The sequence below is a fragment of the Dermacentor variabilis genome, chromosome 1 (assembly GCF_050947875.1).
Source record: "Dermacentor variabilis isolate Ectoservices chromosome 1, ASM5094787v1, whole genome shotgun sequence".
NCBI classification, from domain to species: domain Eukaryota; kingdom Metazoa; phylum Arthropoda; class Arachnida; order Ixodida; family Ixodidae; genus Dermacentor; species Dermacentor variabilis.
In genome coordinates, this window is record NC_134568.1 from 264999061 (window position 1) to 265023199 (window position 24139).

At 48.9% G+C, this 24139-nt stretch overlaps 1 protein-coding gene and 1 pseudogene across 1 annotated transcript in view; both read right to left on the minus strand.

Annotated features, from left to right (window-relative positions):
• LOC142566275 (uncharacterized) overlaps window positions 1–15753 on the minus strand; it is a 99821-nt gene extending 84068 nt beyond the window's left edge. The window contains exons 1-3 of the mRNA XM_075677197.1: window positions 15624–15753; window positions 5885–6018; window positions 5167–5257 (exon numbers count right to left, since the gene is read on the minus strand). Of these exons, the coding sequence (XP_075533312.1) occupies window positions 5167–5257; window positions 5885–6018; window positions 15624–15662 (264 nt within the window). The 5' untranslated portion in view covers window positions 15663–15753. The remainder of the gene's footprint in view (window positions 1–5166; window positions 5258–5884; window positions 6019–15623) is intronic.
• A 7078-nt stretch (window positions 15754–22831) lies between these two features.
• Window positions 22832–23011, minus strand: LOC142568395 (U2 spliceosomal RNA; annotated as a pseudogene).
• Window positions 23012–24139: the final 1128 nt, after the last annotated feature.

Consider the following 24139-nt stretch of genomic DNA (forward strand, 5'->3'; position numbering starts at 1 on the left):
TTGAGGAGGGAACGGAAGAAACTGGTACACAAGAAGCCAATCAATGAGTTAGCGGTAAGAGGGAAACTAGAGGAATTCCGGATCAAGCTACAGAACAGGTATTCGGCTTTAACTCAGGAAGAGGACCTTAGTGTTGAAGCAATGAACGACTATCTCATGGGAACCATTAAGGAGTGCGCAATAGAAGTCGGTGGTAACTCCGTTAGACAGGAAACCAGTAAGCTATCGCAGGAGACGAAAGATCTGATCAAGAAACGCCAATGTATGAAAGCCTCTAACCCTACAGCTAGAATACAACTGGCAGAACTTTCTAAGTTAATCAACAAGCGTAAGACAGCGGACATCAGGAACTATAATATGGATAGAATTGAACAGGCTCTCAGGAACGGAGGAAGCCTAAAAACAGTGAAGAAGAAACTACGAATAGGCAAGAATCAGATGTGTGCGTTAAGAGACAAAGCCGGCAATATCGTTACTAATATGGATGAGATAGTTCAAGTGGCTGAGGAGTTCTATAGAGATTTATACAGTACCAGTGGCACCCACGACGATAGTGGAAGAGAGAATAGCCTAGAGGAATTCGAAATCCCACAGGTAACGCCAGAAGAAGTAAAGAAAGCCTTAGGAGCTATGCAAAGGGGGAAGGCAGCTGGGGAGGATCAGGTAACTGCAGATTTGTTGAAGGATGGTGGTCAGATTGTTCTAGAGAAACTGGCCACCCTGTATACGCAATGCCTCATGACCTCGAGCGTACCGGAATCTTGGAAGAACGCTAACATTATCCTAATCCATAAGAAAGGGGACGCCAAAGACTTGAAAAATTATAGACCGATCAGCTTACTGTCCGTTGCCTACAAAGTATTTACTAAGGTAATCGCAAATAGAATCAGGAACACCTTAGACTTCTGTCAACCAAAGGACCAGGCAGGATTCCGTAAAGGCTACTCAACAATAGACCATATTCACACTATCAATAAAGTGATAGAGAAATGTGCAGAATATAACCAACCGTTATATATAGCTTTCATTGATTACGAGAAAGCGTTTGCTTCAGTCGAAACCTCAGCAGTCATGGAGGCATTACGGAATCAGGGTGTAGATGAGCCATATGTAAAGATACTGGAAGATATCTATAGCGGCTGCACAGCCACCGTAGTCCTCCACAAAGAAAGCAACAAAATCCCTATAAAGAAAGGCGTCAGACAGGGAGATCCGATATCTCCAATGCTATTCACAGCATGTTTACAGGAGGTATTCAGAGGCCTGGAGTGGGAAGAATTGGGGATAAAAGTTGATGGAGAATACCTTAGCAACTTGCGATTCGCTGATGATATTGCCTTGCTTAGTAACTCAGGAGACCAATTGCAATGCATGCTCACTGACCTGGAGAGGCAAAGCAGAAGGGTGGGTCTGAAAATTAATCTGCAGAAAACTAAACTAATGTTTAACAGGCTCGGAAGAGAACAGCAGTTTACGATAGGTAGCGAAGCACTGGAAGGGGTAAGGGACTACATCTACTTAGGGCAGATAGTGACCACGGATCCGGATCATGAGACTGAAATAACCAGAAGAATAAGAATGGGCTGGGGTGCGTTTGGCAGGCATTCTCAAATCATGAACAGCAGGTTGCCACTATCCCTCAAAAGGAAAGTGTATAACAGCTGTGTGTTACCAGTACTCACATATGGGGCAGAAACCTGGAGACTTACGAAAAGGGTTCTGCTGAAATTGAGGACGACGCAACGAGCTATGGAAAGAAGAATGATGGGTGTGACGTTAAGGGATAAGAAAAGAGCAGGTTGGGTGAGGCAACAAACGCGGGTAAACGACATCTTAGTTGAAATCAAGAAAAAGAAATGGGCATGGGCCGGACATGTAATGAAGAGGGAAGATAACCGATGGTCACTAAGGGTTACGGACTGGATTCCAAGGGAAGGGATGCGTAGCAGGGGGCGGCAGAAAGTTAGGTGGGCGGATGACATTAAGACGTTTGCAGGGACAACATGGCCACAATTAGTACATGACCGGGGTAGTTGGAGAAGTATGGGAGAGGCCTTTACCCTGCTGTGGGCGTAACTAGGCTGATGATGATGAAGTGCCTTTACGCGTAGCGAAAGTGCTGTATTGTGTTGCAGTACAATATACTATATATTTCACGGCGAATACATTAAATGCTCATGCGACTAAATACACTAAATGCGACTCACCCCAAAGAGGGTGTTCGTAGGCATTAGTCGGGAGTCGATGTCCGCGCCGCCGTCGTCCTCCGTCTCGGTGAAGTCTACCAAAGCGATCTCATAAACGAGTGTTGCGTTCGGCGGGATGCGAGGGAGGCACCCCTGGGCTCCGAATCCATACCCGCCGAGATCTTGACGTGACATCCTTCGCCCCGTCGCATGCTCTGTACAGCGATGCGATGTGCAGCCTCAGTACTCCTAGTTCTTTCAGGCTGCGTTGCGGAGAAAACACTCCTCTTTAGGCAGTATGTTGAAGCATTTTACTTGATTTTGTTTTTATCATTTGATAAGTGCCTTTACGCGTAGCGAAAGTGCTGTATTGTGTTGCAGTACAAAATACTAGATATTTCACGGCGAATACACTAAATGCTCATGCGACTAAATACACTAAATGCGACTCACCCCAAAGCGGGTGTTCGTAGGCATTAGTCGGGAGTCGATGTCCGCGCCGCCGTCGTCCTCCGTCTCGGTGAAGTCTACCAAAGCGATCTCATAAACGAGTGTTGCGTTCGGCGGGATGCGAGGGAGGCACCCCTGGGCTCCGAATCCATACCCGCCGAGATCTTGACGTGACATCCTTCGCCCCGTCGCATGCTCTGTACAGCGATGCGATGTACAGCCTCAGTACTCCTAGTTCTTTCAGGCTGCGTTGCGGAGATAACACTCCTCTTTAGGCAGTATGTTGAAGCATTTTACTTGATTTTGTTTATATCATTTGATAAGTGCCTATTCCGGCGGCTAGCTTCCCACGCTATGCGTGCCGTCCTCGCACCTGTTAAAGCTTTTCCTAGACGCTAGAACTATACTATTCCAACGCAACGTTGAGCGATCTGAAAGCGCGTTTTCCACGCCTGGCCTGGCTGCGTTGCGGAGAAAACACACCTCTTTAGGCAGTATGTTGAAGCATTTTACTTGATTTTGTTTTTATCATTTGATAAGTGCCTTTACGCGTAGCGAAAGTGCTGTATTGTGTTGCAGTACAAAATACTATATATTTCACGGCGAATACACTAAATGCTCATGCGACTAAATACACTAAATGCGACTCACCCCAAAGAGGGTGTTCGTAGGCATTAGTCGGGAGTCGATGTCCGCGCCGCCGTCGTCCTCCGTCTCGGTGAAGTCTACCAAAGCGATCTCATAAACGAGTGTTGCGTTCGGCGGGATGCGAGGGAGGCACCCCTGGGCTCCGAATCCATACCCGCCGAGATCTTGACGTGACATCCTTCGCCCCGTCGCATGCTCTGCACAGCGATGCGATGTGCAGCCTCAGTACTCCTAGTTCTTTCAGGCTGCGTTGCGGAGAAAACACTCCTCTTTAGGCAGTATGTTGAAGCATTTTACTTGATTTTGTTTTTATCATTTGATAAGTGCCTTTACGCGTAGCGAAAGTGCTGTATTGTGTTGCAGTACAAAATACTATATATTTCACGGCGAATACACTAAATTCTCATGCGACTAAATACACTAAATGCGACTCACCCCAAAGAGGGTGTTCGTAGGCATTAGTCGGGAGTCGATGTCCGCGCCGCCGTCGTCCTCCGTCTCGGTGAAGTCTACCAAAGCGATCTCATAAACGAGTGTTGCGTTCGGCGGGATGCGAGGGAGGCACCCCTGGGCTCCGAATCCATACCCACCGAGATCTTGACGTGACATCCTTCGCCCCGTCGCATGCTCTGTACAGCGATGCGATGTGCAGCCCCAGTACTCCTAGTTCTTTCAGGCTGCGTTGCGGAGAAAACACTCCTCTTTAGGCAGTATGTTGAAGCATTTTACTTGATTTTGTTTTTATCATTCGATAAGTGCCTTTACGCGTAGCGAAAGTGCTGTATTGTGTTGCAGTACAAAATACTATATATTTCACGGCGAATACACTAAATGCTCATGCGACTAAGTACACTAAATGCGACTCACCCCAAAGAGGGTGTTCGTAGGCATTAGTCGGGAGTCGATGTCCGCGCCGCCGTCGTCCTCCGTCTCGGTGAAGTCTACCAAAGCGATCTCATAAACGAGTGTTGCGTTCGGCGGGATGCGAGGGAGGCACCCCTGGGCTCCGAATCCATACCCGCCGAGATCTTGACGTGACATCCTTCGCCCCGTCGCATGCTCTGTACAGCGATGCGATGTGCAGCCCCAGTACTCCTAGTTCTTTCAGGCTGCGTTGCGGAGAAAACACTCCTCTTTAGGCAGTATGTTGAAGCATTTTACTTGATTTTGTTTTTATCATTCGATAAGTGCCTTTACGCGTTGCGAAAGTGCTGTATTGTGTTGCAGTACAAAATACTATATATTTCACGGCGAATACACTAAATGCTCATGCGACTAAATACACTAAATGCGACTCACCCCAAAGAGGGTGTTCGTAGGCATTAGTCGGGAGTCGATGTCCGCGGCGCCGTCGTCCTCCGTCTCGGTGAAGTCTACCAAAGCGATCTCATAAACGAGTGTTGCGTTCGGCGGGATGCGAGGGAGGCACCCCTGGGCTCCGAATCCATACCCGCCGAGATCTTGACGTGACATCCTTCGCCCCGTCGCATGCTCTGTACAGCGATGCGATGTGCAGCCCCAGTACTCCTAGTTCTTTCAGGCTGCGTTGCGGAGAAAACACTCCTCTTTAGGCAGTATGTTGAAGCATTTTACTTGATTTTGTTTTTATCATTCGATAAGTGCCTTTACGCGTTGCGAAAGTGCTGTATTGTGTTGCAGTACAAAATACTATATATTTCACGGCGAATACACTAAATGCTCATGCGACTAAATACACTAAATGCGACTCACCCCAAAGAGGGTGTTCGTAGGCATTAGTCGGCAGTCGATGTCCGCGCCGCCGTCGTCCTCCGTCTCGGTGAAGTCTACCAAAGCGATCTCATAAACGAGTGTTGCGTTCGGCGGGATGCGAGGGAGGCACCCCTGGGCTCCAAATCCATACCCGCCGAGATCTTGACGTGACATCCTTCGCCCCGTCGCATGCCCTGTACAGCGATGCGATGTGCAGCCCCAGTACTCCTAGTTCTTTCAGGCTGCGTTGCGGAGAAAACACTCCTCTTTAGGCAGTATGTTGAAGCATTTTACTTGATTTTGTTTTTATCATTTGATAAGTGCCTTTACGCGTAGCGAAAGTGCTGTATTGTGTTGCAGTACAAAATACTATATATTTCACGGCGAATACACTAAATGCTCATTTGTGCGTTGAAAAAAATTTGTAGCAGTCGGAATCGCACCTGCATACTGAACAATATTAGTATCGTCAAGAGAAACCGATGCAAGTGAACAAGAACAGTTACTCTATAAAAAAAATAAGAAATGTAAAAGCAAATTATATTTTCAGCCAATCCAAGGATTGAGGGAAGCGCAATTTGAGTACTTGGCACCAGATAACTATATGCTGGTTCAACGGTTGCCATTCTCTGACGATGAAACAGCATGCGCATGGCGGCCGGGAGTAAGATCCATTGGCAACATTCTCTCTTGTGCGTCTTCGCAATGGGCGAACAGGAACAGCTATAACGTCCTGCAGTGTGCCCCCACGAGGGATGACGCTAGTTTCCATGGTGCAGTGGAGACAAGCGCCAGTTCACTTCTACAGAACGTGGCCGATCTCCTGAGCGCCCACTTGAAGGCCCCGTTACCGTAACTGGGACACTCACTTGCAGCGGTGGGGAGTGTTTCGCATCCACGTTGAATCTATCCGCTCGGTCCAGCTACATTTGACATAGGCGTTGTAGTGGAACATCACTAAAGCATGTCGGGTGACAGCAGGCCCTGACCCTGGTTGGGTTATCTGCGGTAAAAGGCACACCAATCGACACAGTTATGTACAAGATGAGGGCCACATTCTTGATGAGAAAAGCGACTGGCTGAGAATTGAGACTGCATGGTGTGCTACCATCTACTGGCAGGCTCTGTTGCTGCAAGGTTTGCGTTGTGTCTTCTGCTCCCTTACATCGAGTTATACGAATGGTGAAGAAGAAAGATCGCGCACAGCTACCACGGGGGAATATGCCTGAGGAACGTGTAGTAGCAAAGGCCGTTTGAAAAGCCGCACTTTTCGTCGCACCGGAAGTGCAGTTTCCGTCGCATGCGAGGGAAATCGAAATCGCGCTCGTCGCAGATGGTCTGCAACGCGTTACCTGTAAGTGTTGGTCGAACGTCGCATCGATCGCAGCGATTGGTGCGATCTCGGGACGCCAACACCACGAAGGGGAGAAAACAGCTGCGGAGAACTGTTTTATTGTTTGTTTATGGTGGGAAATGCCTGTTGTTCAACGAAGTCCAGAATACTTCAACTTCTTGTGGAGCCTTGGATTGCAGAATCCGGTACGCACGTACATCAGCACCGCGACACGCCAATAGGGGGGAAAAGAAAATGAAGATTTGATTTTCTCATTTCCATGCGTTCGTTAACACACTGAGTAGGAAATGAAGTGCATTTTCACATTGTCTTCGGGTGTGGCGAGTATAACTTTGCGTGCATTTCCGGTCATGCACACGGTCTGCTTGTTGGCAATGCTACGAGCTGTGTTTCCTGCATGACGAAGATTTCTAGGGGCGTGCGAATACCGGGGCGCTATAACGTAAAACTATTCCAAACTTTTCTATTCCAATTCTGAAATCAGCACTCCGCGCTTGGTCAAAAACTTTTTTTAACCCCCCCTCCCCCCCTTCACCTGTCTGTCACGCGACGTCATGAAAACCACAATAGCTCTCCATCCAGCTGATATGACGTGTACACACTGATTATGCATAATTTGACCGAACAAAAGAAAAATAGTTATTTCTGGTTCGACGCCTTTTCGCCATTATCCCTAGACTATTGGTCAAAAGTTTTACGGCTGCAGACACTTCACCTGCCTGTCACGCGACGTCACAATATCGCGAAAACGCACCGCGTCAAAGTGACGTGTACGTGTTGAAAATGCATTAATATGCCGAACAAAACTTTGTTTTCTTCTGAATAGCCGCAGGCTGCCCCGTTCCGAAAGGAATAAAAGATGGCTGTCGCCGATCGCTCAGGCACTGGCTATAGACTCGAACCTGCCGGAGAGCAAGGGTTTATTTGAGTGTAATAAAACTTCTTGCGTGGCCGTGTAACGTTTTCGAGCACTTTCGGCGCGTTTACGACCTCATTCTGCCAACCCTTCGTTGCTGAGGATCCGTTTTAGCGTCATTCTTCAGCTTCTGTTGCATGCCGCCGTGATTTTCTACCAGCCACCGCAAACTAAGTAAGAGAAAGCGCACAAATCGCAGACGCCGGCACCACCTTCCTCATCCAGTTATCGACTTTCAGTGCAGTAGCTCGGCCCTGTCGAATCCCTCTCCAGTTGAGCGTGCTTCTCGGCTCTTGCCAGCGTATTAGATAAGACAAGCCGCTCAGTGTAGGCGATGTTATTCGTTTTTCAAGCCAACAAAAGTGACCTGCTATGAACGAGGACAGCGTTTGATTGGTCTCTTCAGACAACCCTGCGAGTGACCGCCCGATGCTAGCGTCGGCGGTTATGCAAAGTTGACGTCAGGAGATTGGAACAGACAGACAGACAGACAAGAAACTTTAATTGGTCCTAAGAGACTACGTTGTCGTAGTCGCGGGCCGCACCTGCGCCGGGGGCGGAAGACCGTGATCTTCAGACCTGTCGCAGGCCCTTTGGACAGCCCGAAGCTGGACTTGAAGGTCGTTGCTCTTGACGGCTTCATCCCAGTCTTCTTGCCGGTTTAAAGGCGAGTGGCGCAACGCAGAACATTGCCACAGCATGTGGTTCAAGGTCGACCGTTGCTCGCCGCAGTCTGGGCAGCGGGGATCCACACCCGGAGTGCAGTGGCTCAGCCTCCAGCGAGACGGAAAGGAGCCCGTCTGCAGCATTCTCAGCACCGAGGCCTGGGGTCTGCCCAGCTTCGGGTGAGGAGCTGGATACTGTCTGCGTCCCAGCTGGTAATGAGTAGTGATCTCGTGGAAAGTAAGCAACGGGTCCGTGGTTCGGTCGATCCCCAGCGAAGCCGGGCCCCTCGGACTGGCGCGGTTGATGAGACCTCGCGCCTGGTCGTGGGCCAGCTCATTAGGGTTGATCGAGCCGGGGGAGACGTTCCGGCCCATGTGAGCCGGGAACCAAGTGATGACATGACGGGCCGTGCCAGTCTTGCGGGTCCTCAGCACCGCCGCAGCCTCGACCGAGACCGAGCCGGCGAAAAAGGCCATCACCGCCGACCTGGAGTCCGTGAAGATCTGCATGCGCCCAGGTTCGCACAGAGCCAGCGCCACTGCGACTTGCTCTGCGACGGACGCCGTCGAGCGTTGGATAGACGCCGCATTCAGGATCTTGCCCTGGGGGTCAACCACCGTGGCCACGTACGAGTTTGATCCGGGATACCGCGCCGCGTCGACAAAGGACGCGAGCTCTGGGGTTTGCAGGGCAGTCTTGATGAGTGTTCGGGCTCTGGCTGCGCGCCGGGCCTCGTTGTGTTGTGGATGAACATTCCTCGGGAAGGGGGAGACTCGAAAGGTTTCCCTTTCACTCTGGCAAAGCGGGACGGTGCACGACTCCTCGGCCATGGCTGCCAGACCCGCCATCTCGAGTATTCGGCGGCCGGCCTTGGTGGTAGAGAGGCTAACGATCTGTGCCGTTTTCTGCGCTTCGACGACTTCGCTCAGGGTGTTGTGGACCCCGAGTTGCATCAACTTCTCCGTGCTGGTCGTCATGGGGATGCCGAGGACTCGTTTAATACTCTTCCTCGTGAGTGCGTCGATCTTGTTCTCCTCCGAACGTGACCAGTTTAGCGCAGAAGCCACGTAGTTGATATGGTTCATGAGGAAGGCGTGGTAGATCCTTATGAGGTTGCCTTCGCTGATGCCCCCCCCCCCTCCTGCTCGTCACTCGCGAAACAAGTCTGAGCATGTTCTCCGTCTTCGCACTCAGGCGCGCGATCGTTTGCGCGTTGCTGCCCTTTGCAATGAGGGCCAGTCCGAGCACCCTGAGAGAATCCACCCTCTGGATGCGCTGACCCGTCTTCGTTCTGAGTTCGATCGGTACTTGGTCCAGCGTCGTGTCGAACTTGCGGCCTTTTCTGTCGGGTCGATACAGCAAGAGTTCCGACTTAGTCGGCGAGAGGACCAGTCCCGTGCCCTCGAGGAATTCTTCCGTGACGTGCAAGGCCTCTTGCAGGGCCCGCTCCACCGCTGCGTCCGACCCACCGCCGCACCAGACGGTGATGTCGTCCGCGTAGATAGCGTGATTGAGATTGACGGCCCCGATTCGGTCGAGTCGGACTGATAGGTCTCTCATGGAGATGTTGAAGAACAGTGGAGATAACATAGCACCCTGCGGCGTGCCGCAGGCTTCCAGCGCGTATCCGTCCGACTTGATCTGGCCCAATTTGATCGTGGCCTTGCGATCTCTTAAGAAAGAGCTCACGTACGCGTGAAAGCGTTCGCCGAGGTTCAATCTCGTCACAGAGTCGAGGACGTGCTTGTGCTTGACCGTGTCGAAGGCCTTGGCGATGTCCAGCGCCAAGATGCCTCGGACGTCTATCGTGACCACGTCGACTATCTGCCTCTTCATCAGCAGCATGACCTCTTGAGTGGACAGCGAGGGTCTTAAGCCGACCATATTCGGTTGGAGGAGGTGTCGTTCCTCGACATGCCTCGATATTCTGTTGTGGATGACATGCTCCGCCACCTTGCCCACGCAAGACGTGAGCGAAATGGGTCGCAGGCTGTCTATGGCTGGTGTCTTGCCCGGCTTCGGAATTAGGATCACCGAGGCTTCCTTCCAGGCATCCGGTACGATGCCGGCCTCTCAGACATCGTTTATTTCTTTGGTGAGCAGTTCGATCGAGCCTTCGTCTAAATTTCGAAGGAGTCTGTTCGAGATTCCATCCGGCCCGGGCGCCGATCTTCCGTTGAGGCCTTGAAGGGCCGCTCTCACTTCCGAGAAGGAGAAGGGGGCTTCGAGCTCCTCGTCCGCCTTGCCGCCATAGGCCGGGTAATCTTCTGGCCCGGACTGCCCAATGGGGAGGTAGCGAAGCGCGACTTCGTCCATCACTTGGTTCATAGATGCGCCTTCGCTATTAAGCTTGTGGACCAGCCTATCGATAGCCAGAGTGTGGTTTCCCTTAGACTGGGTGTCATCCAATAACTGCTTGAGGAGGTTCCACTTGCCTCCCGCACGCATCTGGCCGTCGACGGACGCGCATACTTCGTTCCATTGCTGCTGGCCGAGCTCTTTGCAGTGCGATTCGATCTCGCGGTTGAGGGCCGCAATCCTCCTCCGGAGGTTGCGATTTAGCTTCTGCGTCTCCATCTGGCCGTGAGGGAATTCTTGGCTTCGAGCAGGTGCGCCAATCGAGCGTCCATGCGATCGAGCTTGAGGTCCGTTTCGACGGTCCTGGTGACCGCAGCCACATCCTTCTTGAGCTGCGCTACGAGGTCCGCAAACGACTCGTATTTTTCGTGGTCGTCCTTCCTTCTCTTTCGGAAGGCGTCCCAGTCGACTATTTCGAAGGCCTTCTGCGGAGCCGCGCTGACCGGTAGGGAGATTTCCACGATGTAGTGGTCACTTCCCAGGTTCTCTTGTAAGTTGTGCCACTCCGCTCCCGGCGCGTTCTTGACGAAGGCCAGGTCTGGGGTGGTGTCTCTCGAGACAGAGTTTCCCATGCGCGTAGGGTAATGGGGGTCGGTTACCAGTTCTAGGGAGCTGTCATTCGCTGCCTGCAGGAGTCTGCAGCCTTTGGGAATGCTTCTCACGTAGCCCCAGGCTTCGTGCGGCGCGTTGAAATCTCCAGCCATAACGAGCGGCGTCTCCCTCGCCTTGGACGATGCCTTGGTTGTTAGGCTGTAGAAGGTCTGCCGGTTGTCCCTAGGCGAGCAGTACACATTGATAACGTAGACGCTGTTCTTGAGCCAACTGTTTGGTATGATCTCGACGAGCAACGCTTCCAGCTTGGTGTTGCCAAGACGGAGGTCGTGCTCCTGGAAGCCGCACTTATTTGCAATAAGTATCGCGATGCCGAGCCCGTTCTCCGCCAACGAGGAGACAGCTCGGTACCCCTAGAGGGAAATCGTTTCCATTCCCGTTTCCTGTAGCAAAATCACGTGGGGCCTCTCTTGCGGCTCCCGGGCCTTGATGAACTGCACCAGTTGAGGCCTGCGCCTCCGGAAGCTGGCGCAGTTCCACTGCCACACGATGAGCTTACTATCTGGTCTGGCCATGGTTGGGCATGTTGGACCGGAGCTGGGCTGAGATGCCATCTTGCTCGTCAGCCTACGACTGCTGGTTGTCTTGTAGTATTTCACTGGACACCGCCTCCGGCCTGGCGGTGTCGCCGTAGTGTACGTCACATCGCTTGGCAAGCTCGTTCTCAAGCAGTTGCACTCTGAGTAGAAGGGCCTGGTTACTTTGTACCAGCTCGGCAAAGGATTTTTGCATGCGGTCCAAGGACCTCTGCATGGCAGCCTCCGCCGTGCTCACGTCCTCAACAGTACCCTGGGAGGAGGTGGCTCTGCGCTTGACCGCTCTTGCTGTGGCCCCTTCTTCAGTAGACGTTTGCCTTGGCGCGGCCGCTTGAACGGCGCTGGCGTTTCGGAAGGCCTCAAAGTCGGCCTTCATTCTCCGGATTTCCTCCTTGAGACTGGCGTTTTCGTTCATCAACTGCGCGATCCTGGGATCATGTGCCCGCTCGCTCTCCTGTGCGGCGGCGTGTTGCGTCCGGCCCGTCTGCTTCGTCTGTTTCACTTTGTAGGCCCAGGTGGGACCTCCTGCGATGCGCACGTTGGACTTGGAGCGGCCCCTAGATTGAGAGCGCCCTCGTTGCACGGAGCGCTCATGTGAGCGGGAGCGCGTTCTAGAGCGGGAAAGACTATAAAAACATATTGTAACAGTTTTACATTATAGGGCCCCCAGTTTCCTATATCTAACGGAATACGAGTCGAATGCCACAAGGCAGTTGAAATGAACATCGAATACCTTTTGAATAGTCGGCGAATAATACACAGCTTCCTTACTGTTATTATCGAACATCTTTGAACGTACTGCTAATTTCAACATTGCATTAATTATGTTGTAGTGAAACGTCTTCGTATTTAATCTGATAAGAGCACATACTAGGTGCTGTATCTATACGTTGTACCGCGCAGTACTCACTACAGAATTAGGTCTAAACAAAATTCTATTGCGAGTTGTCGTAGTTTGGCCGCAAAAGACTGGCTTCTAGAGCGACGTAGCATGCTCTAGTACATTATGTCAACTGTGAATGGAATGAAAGTTATCGCTTGTTTACTTCAATTTCATGTTTGATGATGCACGGTCGACAAAGGGAAGTATTCGAAAACGATTGGATATATCCAGATTTTAGACTATAGGCTACTAACACATTCGCATTGTCTCCAAATTTCAGCAGGCTGCGACGTCTGGCTCTTCAGAAAGGTGCGCCTATACTCCACATCACAAGTTGGCTGCAGCACTGCCGAAGGTGCGAGGCGTGCACAGGTAGTAATCCTTGCGCAGCGGTGTTCAAGGTGTGTTTCTTTGTTTCGCTGCACCAATTTTTTAAAAGATTGTCTATGCCAGATAGCGCAATTCTAACCCTTGATCTACATTACTCGCTGAGGCGGCCATTACCTCTACGAGAAATCAAAATCTTCAGTTGAATAATTATCGTATATAATTACGCTAATTATCATATTAATTCGTTACTCTACGCCACATATCTTAATCTACGAATTATAGCCGCTGAGTTCGCACGGCGTACTTACTTGGAAAAAATTTTGTGGACCGCACCACTTCCGAGATATTTATTTTCAATGTGTCTGTCGAAATGCATGCGGTTCCAGTTATTTTCGTGCTTGAATGCATTCAGCAGTCGTTTCTTAAAAAAAGTAACCGGAACACCAGTGCACTCCGTCGGAAACTTAGTATCTCCGAACTGATGCTGCCCAGATAATTTTTTCCAAGTGGATACGCCATGCGAACTCAGCGGCTATAATTCGTAGATTGAAATGTGTGGCGTAAAGTGACTAATTAATAGGTTAACTAACGTAATTACGTTAATTTCTCAATTGAATATTTTGATTTCTCGTAGGAGTAATGGCCGCCTCATCGAGTAATTTAGATCAAGGTTTAGACTTGTGCTATCTACCATAGGCAATCTTTAAAAATTTTGGTGCAGCTAAAAAAAAACTGCATATAGTTCCGGGCATAGCTGGCTGATTATTGGCTACACTAGAGAGTCATTTTTACTCGCTACATAATATGGTACAGCGGTACGTGACATGTTAGGTCATTTGCGCGTGCACGTCGTGTACCTGAATTACTTCGGCAGTTACGCCTGCAGTCGTAACAGCCACCCTATAACCGTGGCGACATCGCAGCGCCCATGCAGCGCCGACCACCCGCTTCGATCCGAATTCGCGCTTGTTACTGGCTATCCGCCCTGTCAGCGAGAAACAAGCGCCAAAATTCGTCATTGCGAATGTTACATTACTCAATGTTACATTACTCAGAAAGACAAGTCTCATTTCAAGCTGACGTCAAATCATTCGGTATGTTTTGTCGTAATTATTGAGATCGGCCTCTTGTTTTCACGCTGCTAGGACTACAGACGTGGCACCGAGCCGTAAAACTTGTCTGATTTCTAGTTATCAGATGGCACCACAGCATTAGCATTGGTGATGCATTGACGATGCGGAACGCTATAAAAGCCTAATGATTCACTGCATCATTAATTACCTGCCATGGTTGCTTGGTGGCTATGGTGTTAGACTGCTAAGCGCGAAGTCGCGGGACCGAATTCCGACCACGGCGGCCACATTTCGATGGGGTCGAAATGCGAAAACACCCGTGTACTTAGATTTAGGTGCACGTTAAAGAACCCTAGGTGGTGGAACTTTCCGGAGTCTCACACTATACGGCGTGCCTCATAATCAGAAAGTGGTTTTGGCACGTAAAACCCCATAATTTAATTTTCTTTTTCATCATTACTACCCCGCTCTAGCATGGTACGTGATGACGGTAGCGAGCAAACGCCAAGTATAGACGGCGAACAGACACTGTGGCGCGGATGAACATTTTAAGGGCATTCTCGCGTGCTACTTGCTAAGGAGGCTGCGAGGTAACCGCAGGGAAAGCGTACAGGTAAAGCCGAAGCCCTGCTGTCACATGCATATAAACGCAGCTTATCGTTACGGTGTCAAAACATTTTTTTTCGCCGATCCACTAACCATAGATCATGTAACATACTTTTAAGGGTTAACTGCTGGGCTAGTTGGTGATCTTACATACTGAAAAGATTTTGCGCCAAAACACAACACACACAAGAAAGACGACGGCACCACGGGCGCTTGGAACTTGTAACAGTATATGGCAAGCAGACGCTGAGCAGACGACGCGGCGCGGATGAGGACATCTCGAGGGGTATTCGGCCTTGCTATTGGCTAAGAATTCTTGTAGCTTCTCACCGTGCTGCAATCAGATTGAGAGATGGAGCAAAAGTGGCATTGGATGGTGCGTAGGCGCTTACGCGTTTAAGCGTTTCAAGCCGCAATGACAGCGCCGCGCCAAAACGCCACCAAAGGCGTTTTGTGCATGCAGATGCTGTGCGCAAGGCGCTTAACTTTCTAATGACACCACTGGTATAACGGCCCAATACGACCGTTTCTACGACTGAAAGCCAGCCGATCAGCTTTCCTGGTTCTGCACAATCGTGTGTCGGCCTTAATTGTACCCGCGCGCATGAGCCGCACGCATTTGAAAGAACGCGGGGCCTGAGCAGTGCTACCACCACGGTGGCAGCGGCTACCTGATACAGCCATCAACGAACGAAGTTGTTAGATTGTGCATATTTGTACGATATCAATGGATACATTACTCAGCCCCTCTCCGTTTATTCCATCCTCTTTTTCTTCTTTTTAGGCGGCTCCTAGCACGCGCCTTCTAATGACATTGCGGTATGCAGCGATGCCTTATATAACATATCCCCTCTTGAAAGAAAAAAAAAAAGCCGTTGTCCATTACTTCCTAACGTAGTCCTGCAGCTTCTTCGGTGTCTTCTTGCTGCGGGCGCTCCTCACGCGCGCTTCGCATCCTGGCAAGTTAAATGAAGCTTGTTGCGTGCGCCCTGCAGCAGGTGGTTCAGGGTACAGGGGTGCATTATCTGCGCTTGATGTGTCAGGTTGTGACGGATGATTTACAGCCGCCATAGCTGAATGATCGGATGCCAGTGACCACCAGTTCACGACAGCAGAGGTACCGAATTTCATTCTGCTGATAGCTTCACGACGAACGGCCCCTAATTTGAATTTGAGTAAACGGAGAGGGACTGAGTATAATGTCTCCATTGATATCGTACTGAGTAATATGCACGATATAACAGAAGTCAGCTAATTTATCGCAATGAACCCACCTTATTCATGACACCGCCGTCTTCAGTTAGGTCTTCCATCTCGGTTGCGGATATATGGACAGGCGTTCGGGCCGGTGGCTCCGGTGGCTCTGTGCTGAGCTCCACGCACGTCTCGCGACTTTTTTTTCGAAGGCACGATCGAACGCCGAATGCGTGCACGAGACGGCGCGGGCTCGAGCCAGCACAAGCCTCCTTAATAATGATGATAAATTCAAGAATGGCACGTTCCAAAGAGGTTAAAGAAAAAGTGCTGGGGTGGAGGGAGCGCCCGTCGATTGAAAGTGAAGCCGCCGCGTCGCCGTATTGCAGGGGGGGGGGGGGGGGGGGGCAAAAGCATGCGAGTCGCCGCAGCTTGTGTGTTTCGGATCGTCTTGTCTTGCCGTGCGCGCTGCAGAAGGGTTGAAATCTGGGCCAGTTGGTACATACTTGAACGAAAAAAACAGTCAAAAACACAAAGGACAAGAGGAGAGGTTCACACCACAACGACTGGTCCCACCACAACCAGTCGTTGTGGTGTGAACCTCTCCTCTTGTCCTTTGTGTTTTTGACTGGTTTTTTCGTTCAAGTGCGCGCTGCTCTGCGGATCCGAAAATGTGCTAGCGATCTCGCGCGTTTCTAGGAAAGTTGACGTACAAGCAGTTGACATGTTAGTGTTATCCTTATCATTTAAATAAGGTTGCCGATTAGCACTGCCTTGCTCTAAGATAAAGGAAAATTTTGCATTTCAGGCTGAAAGGAAACGGCCGTCACCAAAGTTACGAGACCCTCTATTTAATGAGGATAATAAAGCACCGGCAACACCTGATGATAATGAAGATAATAATGAACACTGATGCTCGCTGCATGTACTTCTATTTCTCATGCTACGTTTTCAGTTTCTCATTGCTTTTTCTTCTGACAGCTTTCATGATTGATCAATTTATACACTGCATTAACGAAGGCGAATAAACGCTAATTATTCCACGAATTTTTTTTTTTTTGCACTTTGCGGCAGCTGCATACCACATGCCGATAAAATTTTAAAATTGCCCCTGTACTCGGATATCTGCGATGCGGAGACTTCCAATATGGCTCGCCTCATCGCCCACTACGTTGCATTACAACATTGAAACCGCTTAAGCATTCAAAAACCGCTGAGAATGTCGGCGAGAGCGCTGCGAAGCTCTTGGCAGGCCGCTTCTTGCCCTCCATAAGATGGCCGCCGCCGGCTTCACTCGAGCCTATAGGCCGGTATAGGCGAATTCCACTCCAGCAGTCTTCTTTAACCTCCTTAGTACTCGTAGAGGGAAATCTGACGCTGCTGCGCTCTGATATGCATGGGAATGTCGGTATATTGTGACTTCGGATTTGCATCGTTCTCGAATATAGCCAGGACACCTTGAAAACGCGCCTGGCAAGCACCGTTCTATCTGTCACAATGATTCATATTCTATTAGAACAGCGCGTAAAAAGCTGTTTTAGCTTTATTATTACGCAAAAACATGTATTGTTTAACTATGAGAACTTGTTATGGCATGTACAATTATGTGATACGTAAAAAGTACCAGCGGACCACTAAAGTAGGAGCACAGACGACAAGATTCGCGCTCGCTTTGAAACGGTTTGTCGTCTGTTCTTCTTTTCTTCAATTGGTAATGCATTGTAGGTGAGTAAAGATGTTATCCATGAATGGAAACATTTCATGAAGATTTTACTTTAAGAACCCGTTATTTGTGTAGCCATATCCACGTTTTAGACGAAGCCTCTTACAACACCAGCTAACACAAGCCTAGCAGACACATATACCGTCATTCCCATGACAGCACAGCGCTCCTTAGGAAACTCCCATAGATGGTGGCGCCAGATTTCCCTCTAGGTGTTATAGTGAGAAATTTTATGTTGGTACGTACCCACAGCTATGGAGGAAAGAATATTGAGAGCAGGTTGGAATAATAAATTATTCTTCCACCCTGATTAAAAAGAAGTCTCTCCGCCCACGCTATCACGCCCGCGTATGTTTTGACATAACTAAATCACATACAGAATAAGCGATTGTTTAGTTCAAAGTATAAGGTACAGTATAAGAAGAAACGTAAAGCGCGTGCTGCCTAACTAGCAACCTTAGACATGTTCTATATTTTACACCACTGGCCATGGTGCCTCACATGCACCCTCGCACGCCCTCTTCGATCCAAGTTCACGCTTGTTACTTGCTCTCCACTTCAATGGCAAGAACTAAAAGAGGAAACAAGCCATCGCTTAGCCTCATTTCATGCTGAGGGCAGGACATCAGGTATGATTTGTCGTTGTTATTGAGATCATCTCTTTGTTTTGACGGTGATAGGCCTATACAGACGATGCCGATGTGTAGAAGAGGTTTCATTTTAACCTAGCAGACGGCACCACAGCCTTAACGGCAAAGAAGCACCTACCAGATATATACACCTTTTGGACTCCGGGGCACAAGTCTCTTCTAGGAAATGAGGCAGCCGACGCCTCCACCCGAGCTCAGGTTCACCGGGCTTTCTCACAGGACACGCAAAGGAGCGCGGATAAAGTTTCGAAAAAGTACAACGATATTGTGAAACACTACAGGCTAGACAGAAGAACTTGCCCACCACTTCACCCTAGCCTAACTAAGGAAGAGGCAGTAACGCTCAACTAAGGAAAAGGCAGTAACCCTCAGGACATTGCAAACCAAGAGCTACGTCCACGGTATCCTATTGCACCGAATCTCACCTACTTAGCATTTATACATCTGCACTTACTGCGATCTCCCAGACGTCCTATGCCATATAGTATGGGGATGTGTAGAAAAAGATTGCACCGTAGACACCTAAGCACTAACCGAAGAGCAGTGGGAGACCAAGCTATCAGATCTGGAACCGAATAGACAGCGCATCCTGATCGGACGGGCACGGGAGATGGCCCGCGGCTGCCTGAAATAACGAGGCCGCCCACCTCAGCAGGGTGCAGACTGCGCTTGCTCAGAATAAAAGTTTATTCCCTCACTCTCTCGTTCCCCGGATCGAGAACGCTACAGTAGAGCTTTCATGTCTGCATGATCCGTCTTTCTAAACTTGGATGCAGTCGCAGTCCAAGTATGCGACAGTGCTTTCGATTTTCTGACTGGCAACTTGGATTTACACGGGATTCCTGCAGGTACGGAAGGGAAGGCGTCTGGAAGGTACTTTGTTTATGTGTGTGTGTTCAACTTGCTTAATTCCCTATACTTTTTTATTGGTTTATGACACGTTTGGTTCGACGTCTACCTTCTCTAAACGCTTTTTAAGAATTTGTTCGCACATTTGAGGTTTTCGTACGTGCGTGTATCTCTTATCAAATAAATAAATAAATAACTTTGTAGCTTCTCACCGTCATGTGTTCACTCTTCCCACGCCGTAGCAATAGCGCGTACACAGGTGTAGCATATTGTGACGCAGCTAAAGAAATATAAATACACAAAAGGAATACCGAGAATTGCGCAAACCTTTGCAACACTCAGGATTTCAGAAGTTGGCGTTAGTGAACGAGCCGGGGAAAGTTCGAGATATTCCTTACTCTTACAAAGAAATTTAAACGCAACACTTGACTTCAGTCAACCAAGAGAACAGGCTGGCTTCAGGAAGGAATACTCTACAATGGATCACATCAATGCCATCAATCAGGTAATCGAGAAATATGCAAAGTACAATCAACCTCTCTATATGGCTTTCATAGAATGTGAAAAGGCATTTGATTCAGTAGATATGCCAGCATTCATAGAGGCATTACGTAATCAAAGAGGTACAGGAGGCTTACGTGAATATCTTGGAAAATATCTACAAAGATTCCACAGCTACCTTGATACTCAAGAAAAGTAGAAAGATGCCTATAAAGAAAGGGGTCAGGCAAGGAAACACAATCTCTCCAATGCTATTCACTGCATGCTTGAAAGAAGTATTCAAGCTGTTAAACTGGATAGGCTTAGGAGTGAGGATCAACGGCGAATATCACAACAACCTTTGGTTTGCAGATGACATTGTCCTGTTCAGCAACACTGGGAGCGAGTTACAACAAAATATTGAGGACCTTAACAAATAAAGTGTAAGAGTTGGGTTTAAGAACAATATGCAGAAGACAAAGGTAATGATCAATAGCCTGGCAAGGAAACAAGAGTTCAGGATCGCCAGTCAACCTCCAGAGTTTGTGAAGCGGTACGTTTACCTAGGTCAAATACTCACACGGGACCCTGATCATGCGAAGGAAACTTACAGAAGAATAAAAATGGGTTGGAGTGCCTACGGCAGACATTGTCAGATCCTGACTAGAAGCTTGCCACCATCATTGAAAAGAAAGGTGTACGATCAATGCATTCTACCAGTGCTAACATATGAGGCAGAAACTTGGAGGTTGACAACGAAGCTCGAGGACAAGTTAAGGACCACGCAAAGAGCGATGGAACGAAGAATGCTAGGCGTAACGTTAAGAGACAGGAAGAGAGCGGTGTGGACCAGAGAGGAAACGGGGATAGCCGATATTCTAGTTGAAATTAAGATTTAAAAAATGGAGCTCGGCAGGGCATGTAATGCGTAGGACAGATAACCGGTGGACCATTATAGTTACAGAATGGGTGCCAAGGGTAGCGTAGTCGAAGACGGCAGAAAATTAGGTGGGGGGATGACATTACTAAATTTGCAGGCGCAAGTTGGAACCACGGTTGGCGCAGGACAGGTGTGACTGGAGATAGTGGGGAGAAGCCTTTGTCCTGCAGTGGACATAAAATATGATGATGATGATTAATTTTTAAAGTTTTTGAGCTTTATATACAGGTCAACTCTAACTGATACCATTTAAAATTTTAAAAGGCACGACCGTGTTCATGACTCCTCTGATTACAATTCTTCCATACCACCTTTCAAAATCTCACCCCTCACCAGATTTGGTCATTTTAAATAGACAAGCGCAGCGTGTGCAGTCGACCGATTCCTTAACAGTAGCGATCGACTGCGCTAGACTGGCCAATGGGCCGGCGCCTTCTAACGGCGCGAAGCGACCGGATCAGCAAGGGTGGCGTATGCGCGCCAAGTTCACTCGAAGCGCAAGTTCGTCTGCTACAGGCTCTTCCTACCAGCACGGCATAGCGCCTGGCACGATTATTTCGGCGCAAGCTTCCCGGCTTATTGGAGATGGCAGGAGTGCGTGCCCCTGGCTTGCGTTTTTCTCTTTCTCTAAAAAAAACTTGCGCTGTTCTAGTGCGCATGCATACGCAGCAAAATAGTGAACAAAATGTGCAAAGCTGCAAGCAACTGTATCATACATTTCTTGCGCTCTTTGTTGTTTATCATATATGGTAGCATCGGGTTCACGCGCACTTGCTGTCTCCGATGAGCACGCAAGCTTCCACTGAGTTAATCGCGACAGAGGCGGCATAGAGGGAGGCGTCATGCCTGCGGGAATAGCCTAGTAGACGAAACTTGCGCCTCGAGTGAACTTTGCGCGCATGCGCTACTTTTACTGACCTCGTCGCTTCGCGCCGTTAGAAAGCGCTGGCCGGCCGTCGTCTCATGGCCGTAGTACGTGCTGCTGCCATGGGAAGACCGAAGAAAGCCCGGACACCCGAAGAAGCGGCTTACCAGAAAGAGCGCCGTAAAGCCAAGCGAGAAGCGATGCGTCGCCGCCGAGCTGATCCGGAACACCGCGCCGAAGCTGCGACTGAGAAGAGGCGACGCCAAGTCGAGGATACCGAATTTCAGTCCAGGGAACGCGAAAGTCGGCGCCTGAACGCTCGACGTCGCCGAGAAAGCAATCCGGGCCTGCGACTGCTCGAAAGCTTCCAGCGTCAAACCCGCCAAGACAACTTAGCGAAACCTAGCATAACCTCGCAAAACCTAGAAACAACTTAGCCAAGCCTACCATAAGTTCGAAAAACCTAGAAACGACTTAGCCAAGCCTACCAACAACTTGGCAAAACCTAGCATAACCTCGCAAAACCTACAAACAACTTAGGCAAGCCACGTAAAAGCTAGGTGATCACGAGCTCTGCTGTTGACTGCAGCCTTGCACCACTAGTTCAAACTACGCAAGTGTTTTTTTTTTTTTTTGTATTTGTGTATCACGATACTGTCACGTAGTAGTGACGGTGAAGAAAGCAGCAGAACTGGGAATGACGAAACTAGCGTATTATTGGGCGAAGTTGCGCCCTCAAAAACAGGCTACGCTCAAAGAACGGCGATAGCGGCGAACACAGTCGGCGATCGTCGAAAATCTGATCAGGCGGTCAAGCGCGTCAGCTTTTATACATGAGCCATCGAACGTTCCAGAGTAACCACTGGTGCCCGCGGGTCTTCCAGAAAGTTCTACACCATTCGAGTCGCGCATACATGCAATCAGATTACACAAGGTTCGGCGACAACAGACAGCGGATAGAACCATCGATAACATTCCAGAAACTTCCGATACATGCAGGGGCGTCCTGCGATGAGCAATAACATTCAGGGTTGTAACATTTGTTAGACGGTGAAAAGCGCTCGCCCGTAAAAGATAAACAAGTTCACGTGCCAATACAGTGGATGCCGACGCATGGAAAATGTTTCGACACATAGTAATTTTTTGTTTGCCCGCTCGTTCCGCCTTACATAATTACAATGGCACGCGTAGCTGGGTCAACTATTTATATTTAGAACCAACAATAAAGCAGTTGCGAGTCCGCGCATGTGTTGTGTACTTCTATCCCCCTTCCCTGTATACCTCTTTACTCTACACGCAGTAAAAAGAAAAAAAAATTATGGGGTTTTACGTGCCAAAACCACTTTCTGATAATGAGGCACGCCGTAGTGGAGGACTCCGGAAATTTCGACGACCTGGGGTTCTTTAACGTGCACCTAAATCTAAGTACACGGGTGTTTTCGCATTTCGCCCCCATCGAAATGCGGCCGCCGCGGCCGGGATTCGATCCCGCGACCTCGTGCTCAGCAGCTGCAGTAAAAACAAGAATTCGTAATAATTGGCCCTAATTTCAGTCCTTATCCATTCGATCATGTTTCAGGACTGTGCTGCAGTGACTGTAGCGATTGGAAGATTAGTGCTACTGGGGCAGTGTCTCATTCTAGAGCTTTCCACGAGATTTGTTTTCGTGTTACCATGACTGTAGGTCCCTGTTATATGGTGTACAACTATCTACATTGTTGTGAATAGTACAGCGCAGCTGTATATGGCTAGGTTCCAGCGGATCGACGTCAGTAGATCAAAAAACATGGACCAATCCCGAAGACAGTGCAATACCGCACCGACCGGCGGAGGAGGTGAAGCACGCTTCAAGCAATCCGCCTACTTGCAAAAATAAATTTAATATCTTGGGTCCAAATACAACCCGTATCAGATATTAAGCCGATAAGAACAGATACAACACTTTGACCTGCGTCGGCCATGTCTACGTTCGCACCGCCCTCTCTCTGTCGGCGTTCCAAGCGCTTGCATACCTCCTTTCCTTTCCTTCCACTCTCCCGTGGTGGCGGCCCCGCCGAAACGTCACGTGTGTCTAGTTCCCTCTGGCTCCTCGGGGCGGCGGCCCCGTCGTCCACGCGAATGCATATAAATATCACGGCCAATGATTCCGTGCCTATGTTCAAAATTCTGTGACACCTCTGTGTCGTATGGTAAACAGTTTCGCTGGTCGTCCACCCTCGTGGAGTAGAATGGCGCATGATTTTTTTTATTTAGTAACCTACATATATTTACCTGCAATTGTGTTGTTGCTACTTGCTATATGAGGCGGTAAGAAATTCATTCGAAATACGTGTGTGTTCAATATATTGCTTCAGAGGATTCATATGCAACTAGAAATTTACTGGAAGAGAAACCGAGATGCCTAATTTTATGTTAATCAAAACCACGTTGAGCCAATAAAAAAAAGTTTGGGACGCACCTTCAGGCTCTAGTCACTTGAAAGGATGAATGACAAGTTCAGCGCCTTTGTGCTCTTTGCAGAGGCAATCTTTTATTAGAAGTGGGGAGACGGTTTTTGTAGCCTACAGTTGCTTTCATCTAGTTATGTGTTCTTCCAAATGTCTGTCTCAATGTACTGTTATTCATTCTAGAAAAATCTATTAGGTTTAGGTAACCTGTGTTTTTGCCAAGGATTACAGCTTGCTACTTCTGTACTAGTAGTGACAAATTCTATTGAAAAGCTAAAGGTCTTTGTTTATGATCAACCTTTGAAGTGTTCTATGAAAACTTCATGGCATTTCTTTTTACTTGGTTGTAGTTTACCACACCATATTACTACAAGTTTCTGCTATTATGATTACTTTGAAGCCTTTTTACCTTTTTCTACATTTCCGATTTGCTGTGTTCGAGAACGACTGCGTTCATTTTCACATTGTCAGTGGTATAATAATTATACCGGTGTACTGTAAGTGTTGCCAATTTGAAAATAAAATCATACTTCATCAATATCTGTTTGGGGATCTACTTATTACGGTGCAAGAGCTTCCTTTCGCACGCGCCGTGGCAAAGGTTAGGAAAGTGACCGCCGACCTGGGCAACGAAATTGCGAT